The sequence below is a fragment of the Macaca mulatta genome, chromosome 8 (genome assembly GCF_049350105.2).
Source record: "Macaca mulatta isolate MMU2019108-1 chromosome 8, T2T-MMU8v2.0, whole genome shotgun sequence".
In the NCBI taxonomy this organism is placed as follows: Eukaryota; Metazoa; Chordata; class Mammalia; order Primates; family Cercopithecidae; genus Macaca; species Macaca mulatta.
Genome location: NC_133413.1, coordinates 100,509,816 through 100,535,858, shown reverse-complemented (window position 1 = coordinate 100,535,858; position 26,043 = coordinate 100,509,816). Strand labels below are relative to the sequence as shown.

The window sequence follows — 26,043 nt, the reverse complement described above, 5'->3', positions numbered from 1 at the left end:
AAGCTTATATGGGCTATGTGTAGATTTTCTCTTGTTCCTTCATTTTGTTTTAGTTCAATTGTAATTAGACATTTGGAATACATTTCTAGTGGACTTCAAGGTCCAAAAGACTCAAAGCCAAATACTCCAGAAGTATTTATGTAAATAAGAAATAATCTAAATATATCATTAATTATATTAAAATACATAACACATATACATATGTATATAACAGAACATATATACATATGTGTATACACACACATATATTACACATATATATACACATAACATAGCATACATTTAGTTAGATAGTTTTCCCAGCTCTGATGGTGACTTCCAATTTCTGAAAAATTCTCCAGTAGGGGTTGCTCAGCATAGAAAGAAGGAGATGTATGTGTGTTAAGGCCACTCAATGGGGCGGTGGTTGTTGCACTAACGTACTTGCTTATGAACCTGGGTAAGATCCTTCCTTTCTCTTTTAGTTTACTCACTCTTTCTAAACTGAAAGGCAGTAAACTCTAGTATCTGTAAGATGACTTCCTTCTCTAAGATTTTAAGGTTTTATAATTTAACTATGTTACTTTCCAATTATAATTCTACTTCATGCTGAAAAGAAAACCATAATCTCACTTTTCCATACTGGCAAGGTTAGTTCATAGAAACCATCTTAAGAAACATTGATATGATGGCACAAAATAGAGTGATTATTGATAGCACTGAACTCGTTGTATACATTAATCAAATTATTCTAATGTGTGCCAAGTTTTCATGTGCTTTTTTTTCTTTTTTTCAAACAAATACTGAAAAGTCTTGGAGAAATCACACATAAATATAATAATCATTTATGTGATTCTACCCGTCATCACCTTTTCCCTTCTATCTGAACATTAAAACCTCTCTAGGTAACAAGAGTTTTACTATAATATTCAGGAATAAGATTCTTCCTGGACTAGGAGGATGTAGGGGGAAATGAGCCTCTGTTTTCAGCATCCAATCTCCGAGAAAAGGATCTCCCACCACCTGCTGCTTCCAACAAGCCCAAACTCCCGCTCCACTAGCTTTCCTGGGAACCGAGCAGAAAACTGGAAGGGAGGGGAAGAAGGTTGGTGAGAGCAAGAGGCGGGGAGTGAGGAATGGGAGGCTGGAGGAGGCGTGGCCCGGCTTTGGGCCGTCGGGATAAATACTGAGAACTGGGTGCGGGGTGTAGGGAGAGAAGTCTGGAGGAACGCTGAGCTGAGCAGCACCGAGGACAGCGCCCGGCAGCGCCCGCGCCCAGGTCTCCCTCCGCAGCACTGATTCGCGCACACGCTGAGCTTTTGCTTACCCCCTTCTCGCGCGGACACAGACACACACGCATTTCACACACCCAGACACACACCCCGCTGTACAATGGCAGAATTCCACCTGCAATCGTCCCTCATCACAGCCTCACAGTTTTTCGAGATCTGGCTTCATTTCGATGCTGACGGTGATTATCTTCTCTTTTTAACTGTTTCAAGACCCGTTTCCATGCCCCTTCCCATTCTTTGCCCTTTTCTGAGCCTCCTGATCCCATTATCCCTCCTTTCTATTCTTTACTTCTTCCCCCTTCTGCCTAATCTTATCTTCTTATCTCCCGACTGGCTGCCAAACCGTCAACCTGAAAGTTTATATTGTTTCCACCGTAATCCCAAAACCTTAAACTTTTGTCTTTCCAGGAACGGTAATGGTAGAAGGAGAGAGAGAGAGCAGGGATTGGGGGACACTGCTCCCCCAAAGTTTCTGTGGCTGCGCTCAGCACCCCAACCATCCTCCTTTGTCCTCCTCAGTGGATCTAAAGTTTGATACCCCAGGAGGGGAGCGCTGCCGCGTCTTTACGCTTTGCTGGTTAATCAATGTCCAGGCAAGAGAGAGCCTCTCGGGTCGCCAGAAAGATAACTGTCTTGGAAAGTGAACGGGGAAGACACTCGGAATGAGATATCTGTCACCAAGGTGCCTCTTTGTCTTTGCAGGAAGTGGTTACCTGGAAGGAAAGGAGCTGCAGAACTTGATCCAGGAGCTCCAGCAGGCGCGAAAGAAGGCTGGATTGGTAGGTTCAAGTTTGCGAAAAAGAAAAAAAGACTTCCAACCCCCAAATTAAAACATTCTTGTGTTTTCACAAAAAGTCAGCAGGGTAAAGCTCTTTCTGGGTAATGTAAACGTTTATTGACTGCGAAAGGCAAGAAAGAACACTTTTCCAATTCGCATACAGAGAAAGGGGAAAGGGGAAAGAGACAGACTGAGAAAGAGAGACACAGAGAGGGGGGGAGAGAGAGAGAGAGAGAGAGGAAGAGGGGGAAGGGAGGGACAGAGAAGGGAGGGAAGAAGGGAGAAGGGAAGACAGAGAGAGAGAGAGAGATTTTCTAAAGGGAAAAACCTTGCTATCTGAAATCGCAGTTTTAAATATATATATATTCTATACTAGTCCTTGCTTTAATAGGTCTTAAAAGGAAACTGTGGGTGCATGAGATTCTTTAGCGGATCACCACTTCTACTACTGAGTTTGATTAGGTAATTTTTAACTTCTGTTTTATTGTGTGAGAAATAAGGGGGTGGAAATGCTTTTCTGCCCCTTGGTGGTCAAGAAACAGATCTGCAGATTATGGATCTCTTACTCTATCACCAATTATTATTGTTGTGATGTTGATGTCGTTGGGGAGATGAGAAAACATCTTGTCCTCACTAAGGGAAAGTTGTCCAACTTGCAACCTAACAATGAGCAGGAATTTAGCAAGAAAAGGTCTTCATTTCTGTTGAAAGCAAGAAATCCAAAAGGTAGAGAAGTAAAAAGTAAAACAATTTTAAGAATTTCATGTATTGTAAAAAAAGCAAAGTGATACTCTGATGGGCAGCAATTGATGGTGCTTTGAAAATGGCTATGTTTGTTATTTAAGCCATTAGTTAATTAAACAAATGACAATTCTTATTAATTATAAATGACTCCCTTTGGGCATAGATTAACCTGTTAAGAAAGTATGTTGTCAGCACAAATATAAAATATAATCAGCTTTTAAACATAGATGAGATGGTTGTCCAGAGGAAAATGGGTTAAAAATTGTACTACTCTATTGAGGTTTATGTAACACTGTCTTTCAGAAGGCCGTGTTGAATTGGAATGGGTTACACGTTAATGGTCTTTGGCCTTCTTGACTATGTTTAGAAAGAGATTTACACTACCAATGATGTATATATTATATAGCCGATCACCACCTCTAATATTGAGTGATATATATAAAATTTAATAATAGAACTATCTTTTTGCCCTATCTAAATTGAAAATTGTGTAATATACATCTCTGTATAGCATATTCAAAAGAATCCCAGAGGGTTCTAAATGTGTTATAATGCATTACAAAACTATCAGTTACAAAAATCATTGACCAAATTGATTTTAAACCAGATTGTGCTCTAGGGATTGTTTTACCCAGATTTAACATTATATAATCTAAAAGTATAATAGAATGGAATAAAATAGCATAAAAATGTTTTATATACTCTTCACCCTCCCCAGATCTTATATATTGCCATGTAAATAAATTTATGCAATACTATCTTTACAGCTCTATGTATCTTTGGCTAATCTAATAAAAGCAATTATCTTTCTCATTTAAAAATACATATTTTAAAATCCGGTTGAAAAAGTCTTACTTTCCATAAAATTTAGAATTAAAATCTTGGAAGATGCTTCTGGCAGCTAAATAATTATATTTTAATTTGTCCAGAAGTAATTTTAATATTGAAATCTATTTTCAGTTTGGAAATTTAAATATTCACGAAATTTAAAAATGTATTTTTCTTCCTCTGATTTTAATATCTGTACCATTTTGTAAGCAATATCTTCATGTTGGAGATTTAGAATTTAATTATTTTTCTCTGTTTTCGAATAGTCAAAGCTCCAATTATTAGACTATAATGTAATGATACTAAACAAGCATAGTCATAGGATTATATCAAGTTGCTTAATACCTTGATTCTTGGCCATTTTTCTGGAATGTAAATACAATCTGGGTTTTTCTGAATTGAGTATTTTTCTTGATTTGGGTAGTTAAAATCTAAATCAAGATCTGGATTCAGAGATTCATATAATAGATACATGTTTCACTATACTACCAACTTCATTGCATTAAACTTACTTGTATATATTTCTTCTCTTTCTTTAGAACACAAAAATTGCCCTTATAAACCAGGCTTTTTGCATTTCTAGCCATAGGATAACAAATTTCATTGCATTAATGGAAACATTGTTTGGCTTTTCATGTTAATAACATGAAATTTCAAAATTTTCACTACGTGAATATAACATTAATGAAATATAACAGTGCAATGTATTTTCAAAAACTATCCTTTTATACTAAACATAGTGTTTGGTCTTTGTATTTGGACTCATTTTTATACATTTTTAATTGGTGGTGATGATGAGTATATCTTTTGCACTGTTTAAAAAATAGATTTTGACATACTTGTCAGAAACTTCACAAAGTAAATGTCAAGTCTGCTAGTTAAAGTAGTGGTATTACACCATTTTAAAATTTAAGGACAGATGCTTTGGTTTTTGTTTATGTTAAGGTATATGTAAAAATTTTAAAACACTGTAGGACCTGATATTCCCACTATTGCCGTGGTTGGACACTTTCATTTTCTTACAATTGTTTCTATAACAAAATTAAATAAATACAAATTGTAATTTATCCATTGTAAGTTTTATAAAGACTAAAATATAATTATATTGCTTTGTTATTACTTATTATATTAGTTCTACTAAAGATGTCTACACTGGTTCCAAACAGATTTTGTAAATACTAGTAAAAATGATATTTAGTCTCAATATAGCCCTTAAATTATATTAACCTATCTATCCCCAGAGAAAACTTGTGTGGTAGATAATACCACCATCTTGTTAGCTACGATGAAAACTGAGACCTTAATTTGCTTTCCCAAGGACGGAGAATAGAACATTAGTAAGGGCTGACCTATTTTAAATAGGCTTCAGCTAATGCAACAGGGCTATTTTAAATGGGCTATGTTGGAGACCCAAGGGTAAAAATTAAACCTCCTGAATACCAGTTCTATGTTCAGATCACTAGTTTATAGTTCATAGCTCTCTAATAATTTTAAAATTTATTTAATTGATGAATGCCTCTTTTATGCTTAAAACAATCTTTGCTTACAAAGTGAGTTACTCTTTAACATTCATAATTTTTGCTTATTCAAACTGAAAACATACATTACTTTCCATAGATAAAACATTATGTTAGAATGAGAAAAATGTTGTAAGACAAGATAGTGTATCAATATAAGGTAATCTTTAGTGAAGTAAGCAATGTTTAAAGTATATTGACAGTGATGATTATGTTAAAATTCACTAAAAGTTATGAATGGAATGATTCTGACTACACTTTCAAAGGATAGCATATTCTCAAAATTAATAATAAGATAAATCATATTGAGAAATAATCAACATGATTATAACTCTTTCATTTGGAACTAATAAATACTGTGTATCAGTTATGCCTTTAATTTTTATGAGAATAATTAATCATTATGCATATTTCTATATGGTTCTAACTTTGGTTTTTCTTTGCAGTAAGTTATTAACACCGTCACAAGCATAACTGGGTATTTTTTTTACAAACCTCTTACCTGCTTTTATATAATTTTAGGAGTTATCACCTGAAATGAAGACTTTTGTGGATCAGTATGGGCAAAGAGATGATGGGAAAATAGGAATTGTAGAGGTAAGGAATTTATGCATTTTTCTGATTTAATTTTAATAAATGAGTTTCATTTCTGAAATTGTATTCAAGTACGATATAGCAAGACCCACTCAGAGAGGTTTATTTTACCTAAGTAATACATTATCTTCTGTTCAGAAGTACAAAGTTAAAAAATGTTCACAAATGAAAGACATCTAAGAGTATTCCTAACCCAGGGCCTAAATTTCATATATTACGAAATTGAGACCCTGGAGAAAGAAAATGGTTTGCCTCTGGTCATACAGCTGTCTGCTGGCACAGGTGCAGTTAGAGGAACAAGTTCCTGACTTCTAGATGAGAATCAATCACATTCCGTTACCCAGCCTCACTTCAATGCAGTATCTAAGCATATGGTCCATCAGTATCTCTTACCACTTAACAGTGTAGACTTTTAAAATATAAAATAAAATGTTTGTAGTCCCTGTGAAATATTTACAGTCCTTGTTTTTCATGGCAAAAAGCTGCATCCTGTTTGACAATTGGCCTTAGTAAAAACGGAAGAATTTAACTAGAATGAGTGAATATTTTATGATCTGTTATAGGTACAGATTTCGTGTGAGTCTCTGAAAGTTAAAACTGTAGGTGTCAAATTTTATCCTTTCACACTGACTTTTCCTATTAAGGGCAACTTATTTTTGTCTGTGAATCAAGGAAGCAAAACCGATTATGCATCAATTCTTCTGCATTCTCAGATTTGTGAAAAAGCTGTCTACGTTTCCAGCCTGTGGTGTCTTAGCCTCTTTCTTTATCTCAGCAGCCTATTAGAGAAATTGGGTGGAAGCCTTTGTCCTGAAAAATTAATAAGGTCGTAATTTAAATTATGCCAACTCATAACATAATTATGTTATTTATATAGTGTTTCTCAGTGTATTAGATTGTGAAGTATTCTGGCTCTCAACAACATTTAGTAATAATTTACCTTTGATTCAGAGAAATAACCTGGTTTTCAAATAATTGATCTTATAGGACACTTGTGATGCCAATATGAAATACACTTATTTTTAAACAGCTGATACAAATAGAGTTAAGAGAGGACACACTATTATTATCTTTGTAATTAAAATTTTTCCCTGGAGTACATACTTTCCCCTTTACCTATGTGTAACTCATTACTATATAAATAGATAATAGTAATGGGACTTACAGATTGACATATAGGCCAACTAATCAAGATATGAAACCATCAAGGATAAGAAAATAACTTTTAAATTAAACATGAGATGAGGTACTCTAATTATTCAAAACTAGTTTGGAAATATGACATCAGCGAAATTACGAATTGGTTCTTTTAGAGTTTGACATACTTTATAATCCTAGTAAAGGAAAGCCTGTCACCTTACATTTAACATACTTCACCTTGAAGGACTTCAATGGACTCAGCTATTTATTCAATTTCATTTCTTCAGTGATACTAGATTGTGCAGTAAAAAGCATTGGTCTGATTCACATGGATTTTACATTTTTAAAAGGATAAAATGGATGAGGATGTTTTGAATCCAGGTTTTACTTTATGTGATACAGTCTAATCATTGTGACTTATTATTTAAGCTTTATTTTGAATGAGAGGTTAGAGGCTGTTTAGCAGATGCATTGTCCTAGAGGTTTAATGAAGGAAATTTCCTCAGAAGTTTTAGATAAGAAACTGTTACAGGAAATAAAAGGCTTTCTGTGTAAGGAAAGATATAGAAGTATACATAACAGAAGAGGATGGAGAAGGCAATGAAGTCTGAAATAAAGAAGTGAGAAGCTTTTATAGCAATAAAAATAAAAGAATTCACATTTGTATAAAATAAAGTTGACAAAGTGTTTTCAAATATGTTATCTCATTTGATCCTCATAACAAGAAAATTAAGTAAATTTAAATATAAAATGAAGATCTATTTTATAGTTGTGGAATGTGAAGCTTCAATAGAATTTGCCTAAGGTCACAGAAAAAGTAAGAAATAAATGGTAGAACAGTCAGAACCCAGACATGTTCCCCCAAACTATTCTGCCTTTTTTTAAATAATAAATAATCTGTACATTTTCTGCATTAAAAGGAAAGGTTTTCAAGCTTCAGTTGGTTGATTACTTATGGCAAGTTTCTAAGTTTAGCCGGGTTGGATAGGGATGCAGAAAGTGTTCTGCAGAGAAGTTATTTGGGCAAAGCCCTCGAAACATGATTTCAGCAGAACTTTTGATCAGCTGAAGAAGAAATAATTTAAAGGGAGACAAATGAGATATATATAAACTGATTGGAAGGTTTTAGTGTTCCAGGACATGGAACTTTTTGCTAGATGGGACTCTTGGGAAGAACTAGTCAACATTCTTCATTTTAAAGATGAAGAAACTGAAGCCCGAAAAGGTCGAATAATGTATCCAAGGTCCCACTTGCAGGAAGTGACAAAGTCTATATACAAACTTAGATCTCACTCTGATTTTAGAACTCTTTTCATTAACCTCAGTTATCAGCCAAGACATAGGAGTAAGGGATCTGGAAGAGGGCATTAGGTTGAGAGAAGAGAATTGGAGAATGGGAGGAAAAATAGGAGATTGCTTCAATAGTTCACATGCATGTTGGTTCACTCTGTGATGATTAAGAGTGAAGAAAAGAGAAATTCTGAAAATATTTGGGAAATAGAAATTAAAAGTTACAGGTTACATGTAGGAAATGGGGAGAGGGAGAGTAGGAAATGTCTGAACTTATATTTTGCTCTCTAGTGTAACCAGAAAGCTGTATTAAATGAAGTTCATCCTTTCTTTTTCCTATTTGACATACATCACTTGCTTAGAAATCCTATAAATAATATAGAACATAAAAATTCTAGCCAGCTATAAAGGAATGCAAAATCCTATGTTTTCTATAATTTATGATAACCTACCTACTGACATCAAGCACACATTAACTTTGGTGTTCAAAGGGAAAGGAAGATGGATTTACTTATATGTTATGCTCACTTAATAGTTACACTCACAAACTCATCAAAATCTAATCAAAGTAAACCAAATTATACACATGCAGTGGTCTGCTTCCCTGATGGAATAGGTCAAATTGGTTTGTCCCTGAAAGATGTCATTCAAAAGATTAGAATATGTAATGGTTAACTTTCAAAGTTCTGACCTGATAAAGTTAACTGACACTTTCTAACAACACGCATTTGCTACCTAGAAACAAATATGTTTCTTTCTTAACTTTCTAATTTCTTGCCTTAAAATAGATTTAAAAATTCACACAAATACAGTTTAGAAATAAAGAGATTGTTAACACAAACTCAAGACAGGAGCATCGAAATTCTGAGATAATTTAACAAAAAATGTGATGGTCAAAAAAATGTTCCAAATGTATTCAGACTAATAACTCTACTGCAAAGAAAGCTGATTAAAATAATTTTAAAAAAGGAAGACTGAATGATTTAGCAGATAATAGAGCTTTCTTCTCTGGTGTTCACATGAAATATAGGTATTTCTCTTAAGTGGATGCCAAATCTACAAGTTTTTCACCTCATCCTTTTGGCAATGTGTGAGAACCCACCATCCTCTCCATCCTTACTGTTTCTATCCGTCCAGGTCAGTGCATCCACTGAAAAATGCACCTAAAAGCTATTTTAATCCTAAAACTATAACAACCCTCCCAGGGAAGCAAGGTGTTCTCCAGCCTTTCCCTCTTTTCATCTGCAGTGGGATTTGAGCCTGTGAGTTTAGCCATAGTGAATATACTTTTTCATGGAAGACTACTTTTCCACCACAGAATTTTGGGAAATGACTGACAATGAAATCTGATTTTAAAATTCCCTCTGCATATATTTTTCTAAATGATTTATTAGGAATACTTTTTTGATTGAGGATTTTAATGGAGGGTGATGAAGGTAAGGGACAGAGTCTCAAAGCCAAGAAAGTCAGACTCTGCCTTCAAATCTGGCTCCAACTACAATCTACGTGAGAGCAGGCCATTTACCCTCTTTGAGCCTCTGTTTCCTTGGCAGTGAACAGGAATGACAATGTATTAACTTCATAAGGTTGTTATGATCATCAGTATCAAATAATACGTGTTGAACAAATAGATCGACCCTGGCACACTATAAAAACTCAACAAATGTATTTGCAGTTATTGTTACATATAAAAATAACTTACTACAAAATCGACCCCATCTTCTGAATGCCAAGCCTTTCCCCCCACTTATTATATCATTTGTCAAATTCAAATTATTAAACTGAAAGAGCGTTACATTTTTGATAAAGTTATTTACCTTTCAAATTTCCTGGACTCACTTCTCACTGGCTAGGGAAAACATCTTTCTAGTTCTCAAGTGAAAAAAGAATTGAATGCTTGTCTAATACATGTTCAAGAATGTTAACATACCATGATTGTCTTTAAAAGTTAGGAATTCTGCCTCATATGCACTGTGATATAATTTATATCACTAATGAAGTTGCCTTTCATGTACACTCTCCTCACAACTGGTATTTAGCTTTATTGTTGTTTTTATCTCCCGCTTTGAAATTGTCAGGGGAAAAGTTCTTTGAAAGTATCTGCCTCCCTATACGGTTCTCACCAGTGGTGACTGTGGTCACCAGCACAGTGCCTAGTATTTAGTAGCCAAATGAACCACAGCAAGAGAATTCAACTTACTCCAAAACATCAGGCAAAGGCTCTGTATTATGCTAGAAATAAAAGAGAGAGATAAAGACCCCTGTTATGGGTAGAGTTCCCTGGGAAGCAGATCTGAGTGGAAGAGTAGCAATGGGCAGGTTTATTAGGAAGTGCTCTTGGGATCAATATCCCTGGGATGGAAGTGAAGAGAATAGATCTGGGCACAGGGAGAAGCTGGGCTGTGTCACAGTCTCAACGGGGACATCAGCTGACCCTACAGTGAGTTCTGAAGCTGGGATGACCCTTCAGGAATGTCTCTCGTTTTGAGTGAGACGGTTGGGCCTTTATATCCCCATGTTAATCAGTCACAGGATGCCACCTCCTTGGGGACACAGCTCTCTTCAGCCCAGGTATTCTTTCAATGGGGCCTCACAGGTGAGGCTGCAGCAACACGCCCAGCACTTGAAGGGAGTTCTGGGTAGCATATCACAATGTCCACCCCAACCCCTATTCACAGCTCAGTAATAAATTATTGCAATTATCTCCAAAGGAATTTTACCTACATTTATTTACAGCCTATCCTGACGCTAGACAAATAGTTAATTGCCTTTCTGTATTGCTTCAATAAAATATTTACTACAATTTGTGCAGTTGCTGGCCAAAGAAACAGTAAATAAGACACAGACCCCATCATCAAGGAGCATGTAGACTAGTAGGGGAGACAAGCAAGTAGAAAGTTGTTGGGTTTTTTTTTCCTACTCTTGATGACAGGCAACCAGTTCTCAGAAATGAAGCTCTGAGGGATTCTACTTATTTCCATAGCTACCTGCCTTCCACTCAACCCCTTGATATTCTTCACTCTCTTCTCCAACTCATAAAAAAAGTTTTGGGAGTTCATAAAAGAGCAGGCAGGCAGCCCAAAGATTACGGAATCACCAATACTACTGGAATAAGTAGTATTGGGTACTTCTATAAACAACAGTGACTTAGCATATCTGAGAATAAAGCAACTCTGCTTAACACCTCCGATATGAAAGACCTTTGGCACCTTGTAGACATGGTCATAAAGGCTACAACTGGAGAATTACTGTGCCCAGCTCTGAAACTTGAATATTGATTCATACACATTGACAGAAAAACTGAGAGGCAACACAGGACCACCACATTGTGAAACGTGTCTTAAGAAAGATTTCTTTACATTCACTATAGCCACATCCTATATATACATAATAATCTTTTATATGCTTAAGACTCCTTTCTAACATCTATAAAATAGGATGGTATCATGTTGAGTGTAACAACAGTTCAGTGAAATTAAAACAGATTGAATATGTTGCACATAGACATAATCTGCATTTTTTAATAATTTAAGAATAAGACCAAAGCAGTATGGGCAAGAAATACACATTTATAGTAGACATAAAGACCATTTTTACTATCTCTGTATCTGACATTTAGGAGACCTCTGAACTTTATGTGAGTTACATGAACTTTTATGTTGAAACAAAGATGGCAATTTCCCTAATTTTACATTTAGTGATTGCTTACTAGCTTATTCGTTTGTTTTTTCTGTTTTTATGTATTCAGTGGATTTGGAGATGTAAAATATTTAAAGAAAAATTATTCATTTTTGTTCAAAGCAACACACATTAATTATACAAATCCAAATAAAATAGAGAATTATGATGAAAATAAGCAAAAAATATTCTAAATCCTTTTAAGTAGGTGTTTTTAATAAAGTAAAATTATCAACCAATCCACAAGCATTTATTTCAGGCATATAACACACTAGATACCATGCTGGACATTCAGGGGATGCAGAAAAGTATTATTCCCTGCCCTCTTGAAATTAATGGTCTAGAGGAAGGTCACGCAAAAACTGTAAGAAGTATGTAACAAGTTGCATACCAATAAATAAAGGATGAGTTGGTGTTAGCTATCTCCTTTTTCCTAAATGAACACTTATATTCATGAAAAACCATAATAAAATGTGGCTAGACCTTCTATATCATGCAGAACCCTCCAAAATGTATACATAACATCCATTTCCATTGTTCAATCTTCCCTTTAAATGTCTGCCTCTGACATATTTTCTTCCTCTTTGATGTGTTTTATTGTCTTCCGTCTTTGTTCCCTCTTCTTTCTTGGGTTACTTTATCTTCTCTTCCTATCTTCTTTAAAATCCTCAAGAAGACATTCTTCAGAATCCCTCCAGCGAAGTATTATTATAGAAGAGGCCAGGCTCAACAAAAGACTAGAGAGGCGTGGGTGCTTTTCCCTCCTCCAGAGTCCCTCTACATCCCGAGCCCACCCACTGCCATTCTCCCTCCCTTCTCCTCTTCCCCATTAGCTCTGGGGGGAGACCTACATTCTAGGTCTAACTTGCCAGATATCTGGATACTTTAATAATGAAAATCATTTATATCTACTTTCCACTAGAAGCCCACTTACAGATGAGGAAAAAAAGGGATTTTTATAAGGAAAATGGCGTCCTAGATTTCAATTAGTATAAACAGCCTATCATATTCAAACTGTCTTATTGTCACGTGTAAAAATCACCAACAAATTCATTATTTGCAGTCCAAGAGCAAAGAAGCAACCAAACCATTCTATTACTGTCTTCAATAAGCATGTTGTTGACTTAATCTATTAATAATCACCAAATTAAAGTGATTTTCAGTCTGCCAATCATCAAGTCAAGTCATTCAACTTCTTTGGGCCTTAGCTTCCTCAATTGAAAAGTTTGGTCTTTGAATAGAATTAAATTACATTATTTCTGAGATGTAGAATTTTCTGATTCAAGTATTCAAAGGAATTGAAAGAACGCAAAGGTCACAGAAGTATGTCCTGCACTTAATAAGGGACCTGGATAACACACACACACACACACACACACACACACACTGCAATGATGCAAATGTGTTTGTGTACCAAAAGCTAATTACATTTTTTTAAAAGTACTGGCAGATTATAAACCCCGATTTTTACTTTTTAGATATATTATCATCTATCCACACTAGTGACCTTCCTTTAAAAATAAATAAGAAGGCTGAGCGTGGTGGGTCACGCCTGTAATCCCAGCACTTTGGGAGGCCGAGGCAGGTGGATCACGAGGTCAGGAGTTTGAGACCATCCTGTGAATGGTGAAACCTCGTCTCTACTAAAAATACAAAAAATTAGCCGGGTATGGTGGCGGGCACCTGTAGTCCCAGCTACTCAGGAGGCTGAGGTGGGAGAATGGTGTGAACCCAGGAGGCAGAACTTGCAGTGAGCCGAGATCACACCCCGGCACTCCAGCCTGGGCAACAGAGTGAGACTCTGTCTCAAAATAGATAAATAAATAAATAAATAAGAAAATGTTTTATGACTAGGTCATATTAAACATGTTGATATGAGGTCTGACCCTTTCCCTTAGTCTCATCCACACGTGTAGTGCCTATAAACCAAGTGGTTTTAATTTGAAATATTATTTCAAAAATCTAAAAATAAGATAAGCTAAAGGGCATACACAGCCACAAGAAAAATGAGATTCCTTGCATATAAAGTAGAATAGTGCATTTTATATTAAATTTTTTTTAAATGAACCTAAAAGGATGAATTTTTTAAAAAAGTTATTACAGTCTTTTCTATAATTTGGTAGACTTTGACTTTAAGGCTAATCTAGACTACAGGCTCTTGGCCTAAAATCCATGGATGAGGGTCAGGCCTGTGATCTAGGGAATTCATCAAATCTTGGAAATCAGGTGAAATATAGTGTGTGTAGATTCTTTCTTTAATGGTGAAAATGCAGTGCTTCCAACAGAAGGCGTTTTGAACCCAATATATTCAAGAAACACTGGCTTCTATTTCAAGTCCTTGTTTTAGTGATGAGGGTACTGAAGTCCAGAAATGGCTCGGGGTTGCTGGGGACCACAGCTAATTAGCTACTGTGCCAGAAATAGATCTCACATCTGCAGTGGGGCCATCAATCCAGCTCTTCCTTCTCCGCACGCAATAGATTAGTCATAAAATGGGATATGGAATCCTTTTTTCTTCCACAAAAAAAAAAAAAGAGAGGAGGATTGAAGTTATGAAATGAGATCTAAGGGAAAATGTCATAGAGGCATGCCGTGGAGATCAGAAAATAAACCTCAGCCCTGGATTCAAGCAATGGATGTCCTTTCAGTAGAAAGCAACAATTTGAGAACTGGCTTTTCCTATTCCTGTTTAATGCCCCCACCATTCCTGGTGAATTTCTTTTCCATTGCCTTAAAATTGTCTTTGGTTTATCTTCTCTTGTATCTCACAGTAGGCTTTCTCCTCGGGCTTGGGAATGCATTTTACCCCTTCACTCCCCTCCCCAACATTTATGTTTCTCATGGTTTCTTTCACTTCACATGAAATTTATGGCCCCCACATGTGCCTTTCTGTGTACCCTGAGAGGAGAGAGCCCTAATCTGTGGCATAGAACACATGAAGGGTTCAAGCCAACAGGATGAATCTGCCTGAATGTCCAGCAGACAAGAAGTGGCTGCGCTAGTTCTACCTGAGCACAGGTTTGCTGCAGCCACCTCACTGGCCCAAGAACCAAGCACACAAGGGCACAGGAGCATTGGAGAATCGATGGCACTCCATAGGAAAGTACCAGAAAGGGAAAGCCGACTCTAGTGTTTTTCCTCTCCTACTTTTCTAGCCTGTGAGAGAACAGGTTGAAGAGAAACTAAGCAGCAGGTAATGGCAGAGACTTGTTTTTGAGCAACTTACAACATGTTTCTCTCTTTTTACATCTTTTCCAGTTGGCTCACATATTACCCACAGAAGAGAATTTCCTGCTGCTCTTCCGATGCCAGCAGCTGAAGTCCTGTGAAGAATTCATGAAGGTATAAGAAAGCCGCCCCTTTAAGAAAGCTGCTTAAAGTAGGAAATTGTTCCTTTTATTAACAATGTGTTTGTTTTCCTTACCCAAAATTACTTGCAGACATGGAGAAAATATGATACTGACCACAGTGGCTTCATAGAAACTGAGGAGCTTAAGGTAAGCAAATAAAAACTTGTGCTAAGTTTTTCCTTTCAAATGCAATTATGAACTAAGAGTTTCCTAGCTTTTTAAAAAACCTCCCACAAAAGAAACTAATGTTGAACAGTGTCACATTTTCACCTACTCTTCGACATTGTTAATGAAGTACCAGATCAAAAAAGCAACTTCAATTGCTTCTTGAAATTCTGTAAAGTAATGCAAGAAATTAACATTTTCTATGGCATACACAAATATAAGACAGACAGACAGATAGAATTATAGATAAGCCGAAAAATCCATTCATTGTATTGAAATTTGTAGTTTTAGTTATCAAAATAAACACATATAAATAAATTTCCTTACAAAAGAAAGAAGAAAAAGTTACTGAATAGCTACTGTATGCTAACTACTTTACACATAATGTCTTATTTAATCATAATGCATAAGTTGTATGAGATTGTATTACCCCAGTGAGGAAGAGTTGAGAGAAGTTAAGTGATATACTGAAGGCCACACAGAAATCAGACAGAGCCTTGATGTGCAAATCCAGGCTTGTCTGCCTCCAAGGCCTGTAAACATTCTATACAACCTACTGTCTCTCAACAATGATAAAAAATAAAAATTCTTCTATAATTAAACTTTTGAAAAACTGCAACTTAGAAAATGAATTTATCACTTCAGATATCACAGAGGAGGATATAAAGGAAAAGACAGAGATCTGAAATCAAGTCTTACCTCATTAATTACTACATCTTTCCAATTTTCTTTAATCTTTAAAATGAGGGTAATAAATCCTTCCTCTCATGCTTATTGTGAAGCTCCAGTAAGATTCTGCACATGAAAGCTTTTGTGACATGCAACGTATAAATTGTATTATTCATGAACTCAATTTACTAGCCTTTCAGGAATATGGAAGTATTCTTCTCATTTCCTCAAACCGACTCCAAAACATCTCCATCTTAAAGACCCTACTTTTTCTATTTTTAGAACACAGAGTGACTAAAATATAAGTGAGTTAATATTTGCTATGTGCCAGGCAGAGTACAAGGTGCTTGGAATGTATTTTAAAATTTAATCCTCACAGAAAAATATGCAAGGCAGGTATTATCACTCCTAATATAAAAACAGTGAGATTGGAATGCAGACAGATTTGATGATTTTTCAAGATTACACAGCTGCCTAGGAACAGAACCTAGATTTGGACCTAGAATATCTGGTAATGCTAAGAATGATTCCCTCCCACCCCCCACAGCACTACATGCTTTCAGACTTCATTTATTAAGAGCTGCTTTTTTGCTATGTGGGGAAATATGAATATCAAACAGTTCTAGTCATAGTTCAACATGGTTTGAGTAGCATACAATTTTAAAGATGAAACTGGGACATTTGGGCCATGGCAAAATGGCTAAACCATATTCAGTTGTATCCTCTTGAAAATGTAAACGTTTTTAATGTGAAGTCACTAAAAACAATGTATTTTACAAACTTGCAGCTCAACAACCCACAAGGTGACAGTTAAGCTACTGTGTTTTTATTTTATTAGACCAAAAATATTCTTTTAAAGATCCTTTTTAGTTAATAATGAAAACCTTAGCTCATTTCCAATACTGACCTCTAAATATTCTAAAAGTCTCCTTCTTTGTTCTAAATTTTATTCTCTGAAAGAGATTCTAAATAGAAGTCCTCTTCCCTGGGGAATTTTGAAGATAAGTTGGCATTCTTTTTTAATGGATCTTTCAAGAAAGCTAATTTTAAGATCCATAATGGAGTAAAACATCACTTGCTCTCAGACACAACTTTCAATCTCTGCGTCCCAAGGTTTCTCCCAGGCTATTTTTGTGACCACCATTTTAGTCTCTGATGAGGCTTTTTAACCCAATTAATCTCTGACAAAAGCCCCATAAGGCTCAAAAATAAAATTCAACCCCAACAGATAACTTTGAATTTTCCATGCTTCACTTTGGATTTGAAGTGGAATATTTGATGTAAAAAAATTTGTCAAACTAAGAAAAGAGTCTCTTTCCTTTAAAAAGGTGACATCAAATCAGCCCAGAACTGGAACATTTAGGAGGGAGATAAGTCATTGCTGAATCGAAGAAATCTAATCCTTCAATAATATCTGGGCACAGTATCTGCCTAGTTTTACCTAATTGCGTTAATTCATTTTCTGAGAAAATAAAGGAGTTACGAATGAATAGCACTAAACAAAATGAATGACTATTATATGCTTAAGTGCTTACACTGTCACTTATATTGCAAATCTTTGTAAAGCTTTTATTTGATTTACGTTTCTGTTAAAAAAAATAAATTCACTCCTAAGCTCCAGCTGTCAAGATAATAATCATCTTTTTTTCATCTTCCCACATTAATCTCTATTTTAATATGATTCATATATCTTTCAAAGATTCAATGACATCATCTGTGGCCAATTTTGTTAATTTAAATAGTCAGTGGAAGCATTTTAACTAAAGCGCTTTGGACTGCATCAAGCCAAAAACTATCCAACTGGCCCTCTGGAGAAACAAGCATCATGCTGGCTATAAACTGATGTGTAAATACAGCCTGGGGGGCAGAAAATGGATTTGAAATTAGAAATAGATCTCTATCAGGTTTACTGATATTTTTTCACACATATTCCAAAGGTATAAAGGCCCTTGTGTTTCTTGCAGAACAATCCCATGAGTACTTGTGAAGATATCAGCAAGAAGAAATACATCCATTGGGCTGGCTGGTTTTAAAAGGGTTTATTCAGATAAACTGAAATCATAAAATCATGGTAATGCACAGACAATGACCAATCAAGTCTCAGTAAAAAGCAGGTATTTTCCTGTCAAAGGTAGATTCGTTGCTGGAATGCCAGGAGGACCACCTGGTTTAGTCTTTCTTCTATTATAAGTCCCTCTACTCACCTGCTTCTACCCTCAAAAAGAGACTTTCTTGGCATTCCTGGTATGTCCTGTTCCAAGGCATTCTGAAATGAAAGTAGATGATATATTATTAATGAAATTAATCTAAGTGTTCTTTGTTTTGACAGAACTTTCTAAAGGACCTACTAGAAAAAGCAAACAAGACTGTTGATGACACAAAATTAGCCGAGTATACAGACCTAATGGTAAGACTGATCTTGAAAAGATTGTACCCAAGAGCTCATGAAGTAGTATGATGTTCTTGCTAACTCCCAAGGCTACACAGGATGAAATAAACGGTGGTGTGGGCATCATATGCATATAGGTGTCATTTCATTTGAAAAGTGAAATACTTAGGGATGCTTACATCTTGTCATTTTGAGTTCTGCAGGCATTGGCTTTAAGACTCAACATATGAGCATTTTCTTCATTGTAGAGCTATGTAATTTTTATCTATCAAAAGATGACTTGTTTTTCTTCCAAAGCCAGTGTAATTATATCACTAAATTATATAACTTACACATATATAAGGTACACTATATTTATAAATTATATCACCAAAAACTCACTTATTATAGAGGTCCTAAATCCATTTTTATCATACTTTGGGAAATCACACTTTGTTAAAGAGTTTAAAGGACTGTCTAGCTACTTTATTAATTAAGCAACTTAAAATGGGTCTCCTTCTTTCTTTTGATTTTTGTTGTTTTGGGGTTTTGTATTGGTGCTTTGAATAAGGAAATCTAAATATGCCCTGAGGCTAATGCTATGCTAAACAGTGATAACTAAGATCAATTATAGAATGTTGATAATAGAGCCAAGAAAACTGCTTTACACAAAGGCTCCTACTGTTTGAGAGAGAGAGAGAGAAAAAAAGCAAATAAATAAGGTTCCAGATAAAATAAACCAATGTCTATGAAGTTAGTTTGTTTCTATTGGACGAAGTTTGCTCATTTTGACTCATCACAGAATTTGGATTACCAGGAGATACATATATTTATACATGCTTTCAGTACTGTGAATTCTTACTCCATGAGTTTAAATCAATAAACCATAAACATAGCTCTATACTATAAAAGCTACTGTTATATTAGATGGAAGAAGGAGTTAGACTTTTTAATTACTCTGAGAAACAATCTAATAAAGGGTTTGATTATACTTGATGTAACTGAGGTTTGCTTTCAGCATCTCAGCTTACTTTTATCTGGGTTGAAGTGGGGAACTACTAGAACTTTACTATTGCCTTATTCACCAACTAGTGTTATTTATTATAAAGTGGAGCTAAGCTTTAGTTTCAAAACAACCAAAAAGGTTTTCATGGTCATCTTTAATTCCTCATTACATCTCCACTTACAATAGCATTAGCAAACAAATGGAGGAGAGTATCTTGCTATGTGTCACAATCAGCAGGTCTAAGCTCTGAATAAACTTTTGGGTAATGGACAATAACCTACATTTATCAATTTTCTATTTTGTTCCAATCTTAAGGGATACCTATTTAAAGAAAGGCTCCTTTCCAGGTACAATATTGAAGCAGCCTTTCAAAATCCACTCAGATGGGAGTTTTCCTCTGTTGGATTGGCCTGACATATCTGATTAAATGTCATAAACCAGTTCAAATCCAGGAAGCAAATTAATCAAGAGCTAATTAAAATTTAAATATATATGTTGGGAAATATTTCCCCATGGGCACAAAACTAAGTGATTGAGCTGTCCAGCATCTTGATAGTGTGACAATATCAGAATTTATGGTCAATGGATTATAAAATGTTTTGTCAGCATGGGACCCTGAAAAAATCTGCCTCCTACAAAAGATTCTTAGAACATCTCAAACCATAGAATGCCTTTCCTTTCCTCCTTAAAAAGATGTCACTAAATCTGTATCCATTATAGCACTGGACACATTCTGTTCTTTTAAAACAAAAATAATGCTAATTTTTCACATATTTAATGTTCATTTAGTATACACATTTTATATATTTAATGTAATTCATATATACTACTTTGGTATAACACATTATAGCAATAGTTGCTACTGTCTAAAAAGATGAAAGCTTCCCAAATATGGGTATGAGTGTTTACATCTGGATGTGTCTTTGTGAATGATGTATACATAAGTGCAATGGAGAGTTGGAGAGCTTTATGGAGTTTCTAATGCCCAATAGAAAATAAAACAATTCAAAATTATTCAAAAATTATATTCTCTAAGGATTTATTTGTTATCTGTTTTCTGCTTCTGTTTGTGCTATTCTATGCTCTAAAAGGGTGAAATAAATATTTATTTTCTTATTGGAGACACTCCAGAAGTGCAAAAACTGTCAGACACCATCCCTCCCACATCTTGATACACATATAAACGTATTTGCAATAAAAAAGTGACAGTATTCTAGAAACATAGCTAAAACCACTATTTCTCTTTTTGACTATTCTATATTATTCTGATAAACTCTAGCAATTGACACATTACAGAATTGGAAATTTGCATTGAAAGTTTTAAAAACGTTAGTTTTTAAAATTTTACTATATATATATACAAGTAGTTGATAACTCAAACAGCTTTATTTTGAAGTTCATCTCCTTCATGCAATAAATTATTCCTCAAATAGCTAGAATAATGGCATTCTGTCTTTCAGCTGAAACTATTTGATTCAAATAATGATGGGAAGCTGGAATTAACTGAGATGGCCAGGTGAGTTTAGGAACCATGAAAAATGTTATAAGTGGATCCTTTTCAAAAAATGTAATATATTAATATAATGTTTTTCTCTCAAAAGGTTACTACCAGTGCAGGAGAATTTTCTTCTTAAATTCCAGGTACTTAACTTTTTAGTACCTTAAATAATTTTTCCTTGAAAAGCTAGACTGTGGGAGACTTGTCAAGGGAAACATACGGAAACATAGTAATAACATTTTAACATTTACTCTCTTCTCTGTCTTTAGGGAATCAAAATGTGTGGGAAAGAGTTCAATAAGGCTTTTGAGCTGTATGATCAGGTAAAAGTTTGTTACTTTTTTCCTTTCTTTTTTATTGCAGTAAGACCTCTTAATATATAAGATCTATCCTCTTAACAAATTTTTAAGTATAAAATACAGTACTGTAAACTATAGAGACAATTTTGACAGCAAATCTTTAGAATTTATTAATCTTAAGACTTTATGCCCATTGATTAGTAACTCCTCATTTCTCCTCCCCCCAGCCCTGGCAATAACATTCTATTTTATGAGTGTTAATATTTTAGATACCTCATACAAGTGGCATCATGCAGTATTTGTCTTGTGCTGAGATTGATCATATGCAGTTCTATTTTTAATTTTTTGAGGACTCTCCACACTGTTTTTCATAGTGGATGCACCATTTTTGCATTCCCACCAATGTACACAAGAGTTCCAATTTTTCTTCATTCTCACTAACACTTGTCTTTTATATTTTTGATAATGGCCATTCTAACAGGTGTGAGGAGATATCTTATTGTTAGTTTAATTTTTATTTCTCTTGATTAGTGATGTTAAGCATTTTTTCATTTACCTGTTGGCCATTTATATATCTTCTTTGGGTAAGTGTCTACTCAAGTCATTAACCCATTTTTTAAATTGGATTATTCATTTTTTGCTATTGAGTTATAGGCGTTCTTTATAAATTTTGGAAATTAACCCTTTTTGGGATGTGGTTTACAAATATTTCTGTATTCTGTAGGCTGCTTTTGCACTCTGTTGATTGTTTCCTTTGCTGTGCAGCTTTTTAGTTTGATGTAGTCTAGCTTGTCTATTTTTGCTTGTGTTGTCTTTGCTTATGGTTTCATATCCATGATATCATTGCTAAGAACAATGTCATAAAGGTTTTATACCTTATGTTTGTTTGCTTCTAGGAGTTTTACAGTTTCAGATCTTATATTTTTTAATCTATCTCAAATTTATTTTTTTATATAGTGTAAGCTAAGGGTCCAATTTCATTCTTACACATGGGGCTGTATAGTTTACCTAACACCATTTGTTGAAAAAAGCTATCCTTGTCCCATTTTGTGTTTTTGGCACCCTTATCAAAGATCAGTTGACCATAACATGTGAAACTGAGAGCTCACTAGTCTATGTTTCTATTTTTGTTTCAGTGCTATACTGTTTTAATCACTGTAGCTTTGAAACATATTTTGAAATCAAGAAGTGTGATGTCTCCAGGTTGGTTCTTCTTTCTCAAGATGGTTTTTGGCTATTTGGGATCTTTTCTGGTTTCAAATGAATTTTAGGGTTTTTTATTTCTTTTTTATTTACTTCTTTTTTTGAGACGGAGTCTTGCTCTCACCCAGGCTGGAGTGCAGTGGTGCAATCTTGGCTCACTGCAAGCTCCACCTCCTGGGTTCACGCCATTCTCCTGCCTCAGCCTCCCGAGTAGCTGGGACCACAGGCGCCCACCACCACGCCGAGCTAATTTTTGTATTTTTAGTAGAGACGGGGTTTCACTGTGTGGGCCAGGATGGTCTCGATCTCCTGACCTCGTGATCCACCTGCCTCGGCCTCCCAAAGTGCTGGGATTACAGGTTTGAGCCACCGCGCCCGGCCAGGGTTTTTTATTTCTGTAAAAATGCCATTGGGATTTTGGAAGTGATTGCACTGAATCTGTAGATGTGTTTGAGTAGCATAGACATTTTAACAATATTAAGCCTTCCAATCCATAAACACAGGATGTCCTTCCATTTGTTTGTGTCTCTGTTAACTTCTTTCATCAGTGTTTTGTGATTTTTAGTGTATAAGTTTTTCATCTCAGTTAACTTTATTCCTAAGTATTTTATTTTTTTGGTGCTATCGTAAATGGGGTTTTCTAATTTTCATTTCAGATGGTTTATCATCATAACTAATTTTTCATTGTTAATTTTGCATCCTACAACTTTATGGAATTTGTTTATTAATTCCAACAGTTTTTGTGAGGTCTTTAGGGTTTTCTCTCTATAAAAATAATATCTGCAAACAGGGATGATTTAACTTATTTCTTTCCGATTTGGATGCCTTAAAATTGTCTTATCTATAATTTGATTCTTGAGAAGAATCTGGAAAAAATGATTATGAAAATTACACAACCAACTCATTCTTTTCATAGGAAAGGTATTATGGTATGCCCAAACTACACAAACCCCTGATTCGAATCCCACACTATGATTTACCTGCTTTGAGACTTTGAACAAGATACCAAACTCATGTGAGCCTCAATTTTTTCATTTGTAAACAAGAGATAATAATAACACCACTTTGCAGGATTAAATGAGGATTAAGCTAGGTGAAAATATCCAGCAAGATAAAGGTTATTTGTGATGTCACTAGGTCACATCCTTTGCTTCTAATTTGTTTACTCCTGGACTGTGGGCTCTAATAGAACTCTGCCACCACCCGGTGTGACATGGAGCCACATACCTTCCCCAGCCCTCAGTTTCCTCACTTGTCCTAGAAGAAGATATGATATTGTTAACATTAAGTGAATTACATGTGTAAGTACTTTGAAAAGTTCAAGATCTTTTACAAATGTAAGGTGTTGAATGAGAGGTAACTAATACCTTGCATATTTTACAACTTTGGAGCAGCTAAAAACTTGGGTGGTCTGACCTAACAGATTATCTGCCAAATATGCAGTTGGGAGACTTTCTAAGGATTCCTATTATTTCCATTTTACTTCATTTCCCACTACTGTCGATGGAGTTGGTTGTATAATATTTTATTTCTCCTCCCCCAGGACGGCAATGGATACATAGATGAAAATGAACTGGATGCTTTACTGAAGGATCTGTGCGAGAAGAATAAACAGGTAACTTACTTACCATGGCACTTACTCCTTTAAGCAGACTCTATGGATCCATCCAAAACCAACCGCACATAATCTACTTTAAAAATTTATAGAGGAGCAGAAATAGAATTCAATTCTTAACTCAATTTGGTTCTGGCCTAAATCAGGGTAACTGTAATAAATAGATTTTTAAAACAACCTTGTGATTATTCACATTTGTATAAGAATTTAATCCAGCTCTTTTGTTAATGGATTGATGTAACAAGTAGTTTCATCTCGAATTTTATCATTTGACAGTGGTTAATTAACTTCCATATTTAACTGGATTACAACGCCATTTATGTTTATACAGGAGCTGGATATTAATAATATTACAACATACAAGAAGAACATAATGGCTTTGTCGGATGGAGGGAAGCTGTACCGAACGGATCTTGCTCTTATTCTCTGTGCTGGGGATAACTAGAGTTGGTGGTCGCAACCACTTGCTAGTGATACACTGTATCTAAAAAATAACTGTGCACTATAAGGGAGTAGGCTGTATTTTGTTTTATATCTGTAAATTTAACTGCATATAGATAATTACCCAGGATGTGTGGCTCATTCTTTTCAGCTTGTTTCTATACTGTTTGTAATATACAGTTTTTGTAACCATATGATTGAAAAGAAGAAAGTCTATGCTTAGGCCCGTCAGTACACCCAGTTTTAAAAAATAACATATTCTTGCTTTCATAAATATAGTTGAACAAGATTTCCCTAAAAATTCCACCAGGATTAATTTCTAAAATTCTAGTCTCTGATGTGCAAATGCACATTTGTCACTGAATAATGGAATTATGTATGACAAGCCAAACATTCTTATTTTAGACAATCATAGAACTGTCCCACAAAATATTTCTAAGCTTATTCCCAACTATTAGGAAGAATGTGCTTTTGCATCTAAAATACTCACCAAAATATAAATAAATAGTTAATTGTGGCTTTATGAAGTTAACAGTCTCATTACAGATTTAGTTTACCAATCAACAGCATGTCTACTGCTTGGATCCATACAAAACTATCAGTTCAAGTTGATACGGTGACAAGGGAAGGGAGCACCAGATGACACATAAATCTGTCTGATTCTATGCCTGTATTTCCAACAAGCCTACTGTCAGAGAATATGACCTAAATCCATTTTCTAAACTGTTTTCACGTGTTGCAGATAATAATTATTCTAGTCAACTGCTGTTTCATGTCATATTCTGTGTAATCTCTGATTAAATCTAATATACTGCATATCCTGGTGTCTAGTTTGCATACTTCCTGGATTTTCTTTCTATGTAGAACTGTTCATTTCCACCAAGGGTATCTGCTGCCTCTGAAAATATTTTTTTCTAGCTATAACAACTCTATTTTTTACTACATAATTAAATTTTAATGTAAAATTCATAGCATCTTGATTATTGAATGTCATATCATCAATACTTTTGTGTATTCTGTGGATTCTATATTTCATATTGAGATCAGCATTCAAAATAGTTCTATTTCTATCTGCAAATAGTTTCAAATGAGTTTAAAAAATAACATCTGAAAAGAAATGCTAACGTAATCATTTATCTTATCTAGCAAGAAGATTCTAAAACATTCTTTAACACACATCTAAGTCACAGTTTCACATATTTGTAGCTAGAATATCCTATACTGGTTATAGTTGACATGTAACAGTTGGTGATTTTAGATTTCTTTGATTGTGAAACAGGGAGCTATGAAAGATGTGTCCATGTGAAATTTACAGTTACTGCCTAGGAGTTAATGATCGTTCTGGGTCAGCTTGAATGTCCCTGTTCTATAAATACAACACTTATTTTCTGAATTCATAAAAATAACAAAAAAAAATGTGAACTATAATGTTTCCCTCAAGAACAAACAGAAACAAGATCTGCCAAAAACTAAAATTCATCAAATGATGTTGAGTAGGAGATTGGCTTTGCCTTTAGCGTGTAAATGGAAGCACTGCCATTAGACTGAGTTTAACTACTAAGAATAAAGAAAGAAGAAAATAACCTTAA

At 34.9% G+C, this 26,043-nt stretch overlaps 1 protein-coding gene across 1 annotated transcript; it reads left to right on the top strand.

Moving 5' to 3' along the window:
* The first annotated feature begins 1,187 nt into the window (after positions 1-1,187).
* Positions 1,188-26,043, top strand: CALB1 (calbindin 1). The gene is made up of 11 exons (XM_015145675.3): positions 1,188-1,450; positions 1,974-2,050; positions 5,661-5,735; positions 15,099-15,182; positions 15,281-15,337; positions 18,354-18,431; positions 20,859-20,914; positions 21,000-21,039; positions 21,166-21,219; positions 23,942-24,013; positions 24,345-26,043. Exons 1-11 carry the CDS (start codon positions 1,372-1,374, stop codon positions 24,456-24,458), a joined length of 786 nt encoding a protein of 261 aa, XP_015001161.1. The 5' UTR covers positions 1,188-1,371; the 3' UTR covers positions 24,459-26,043.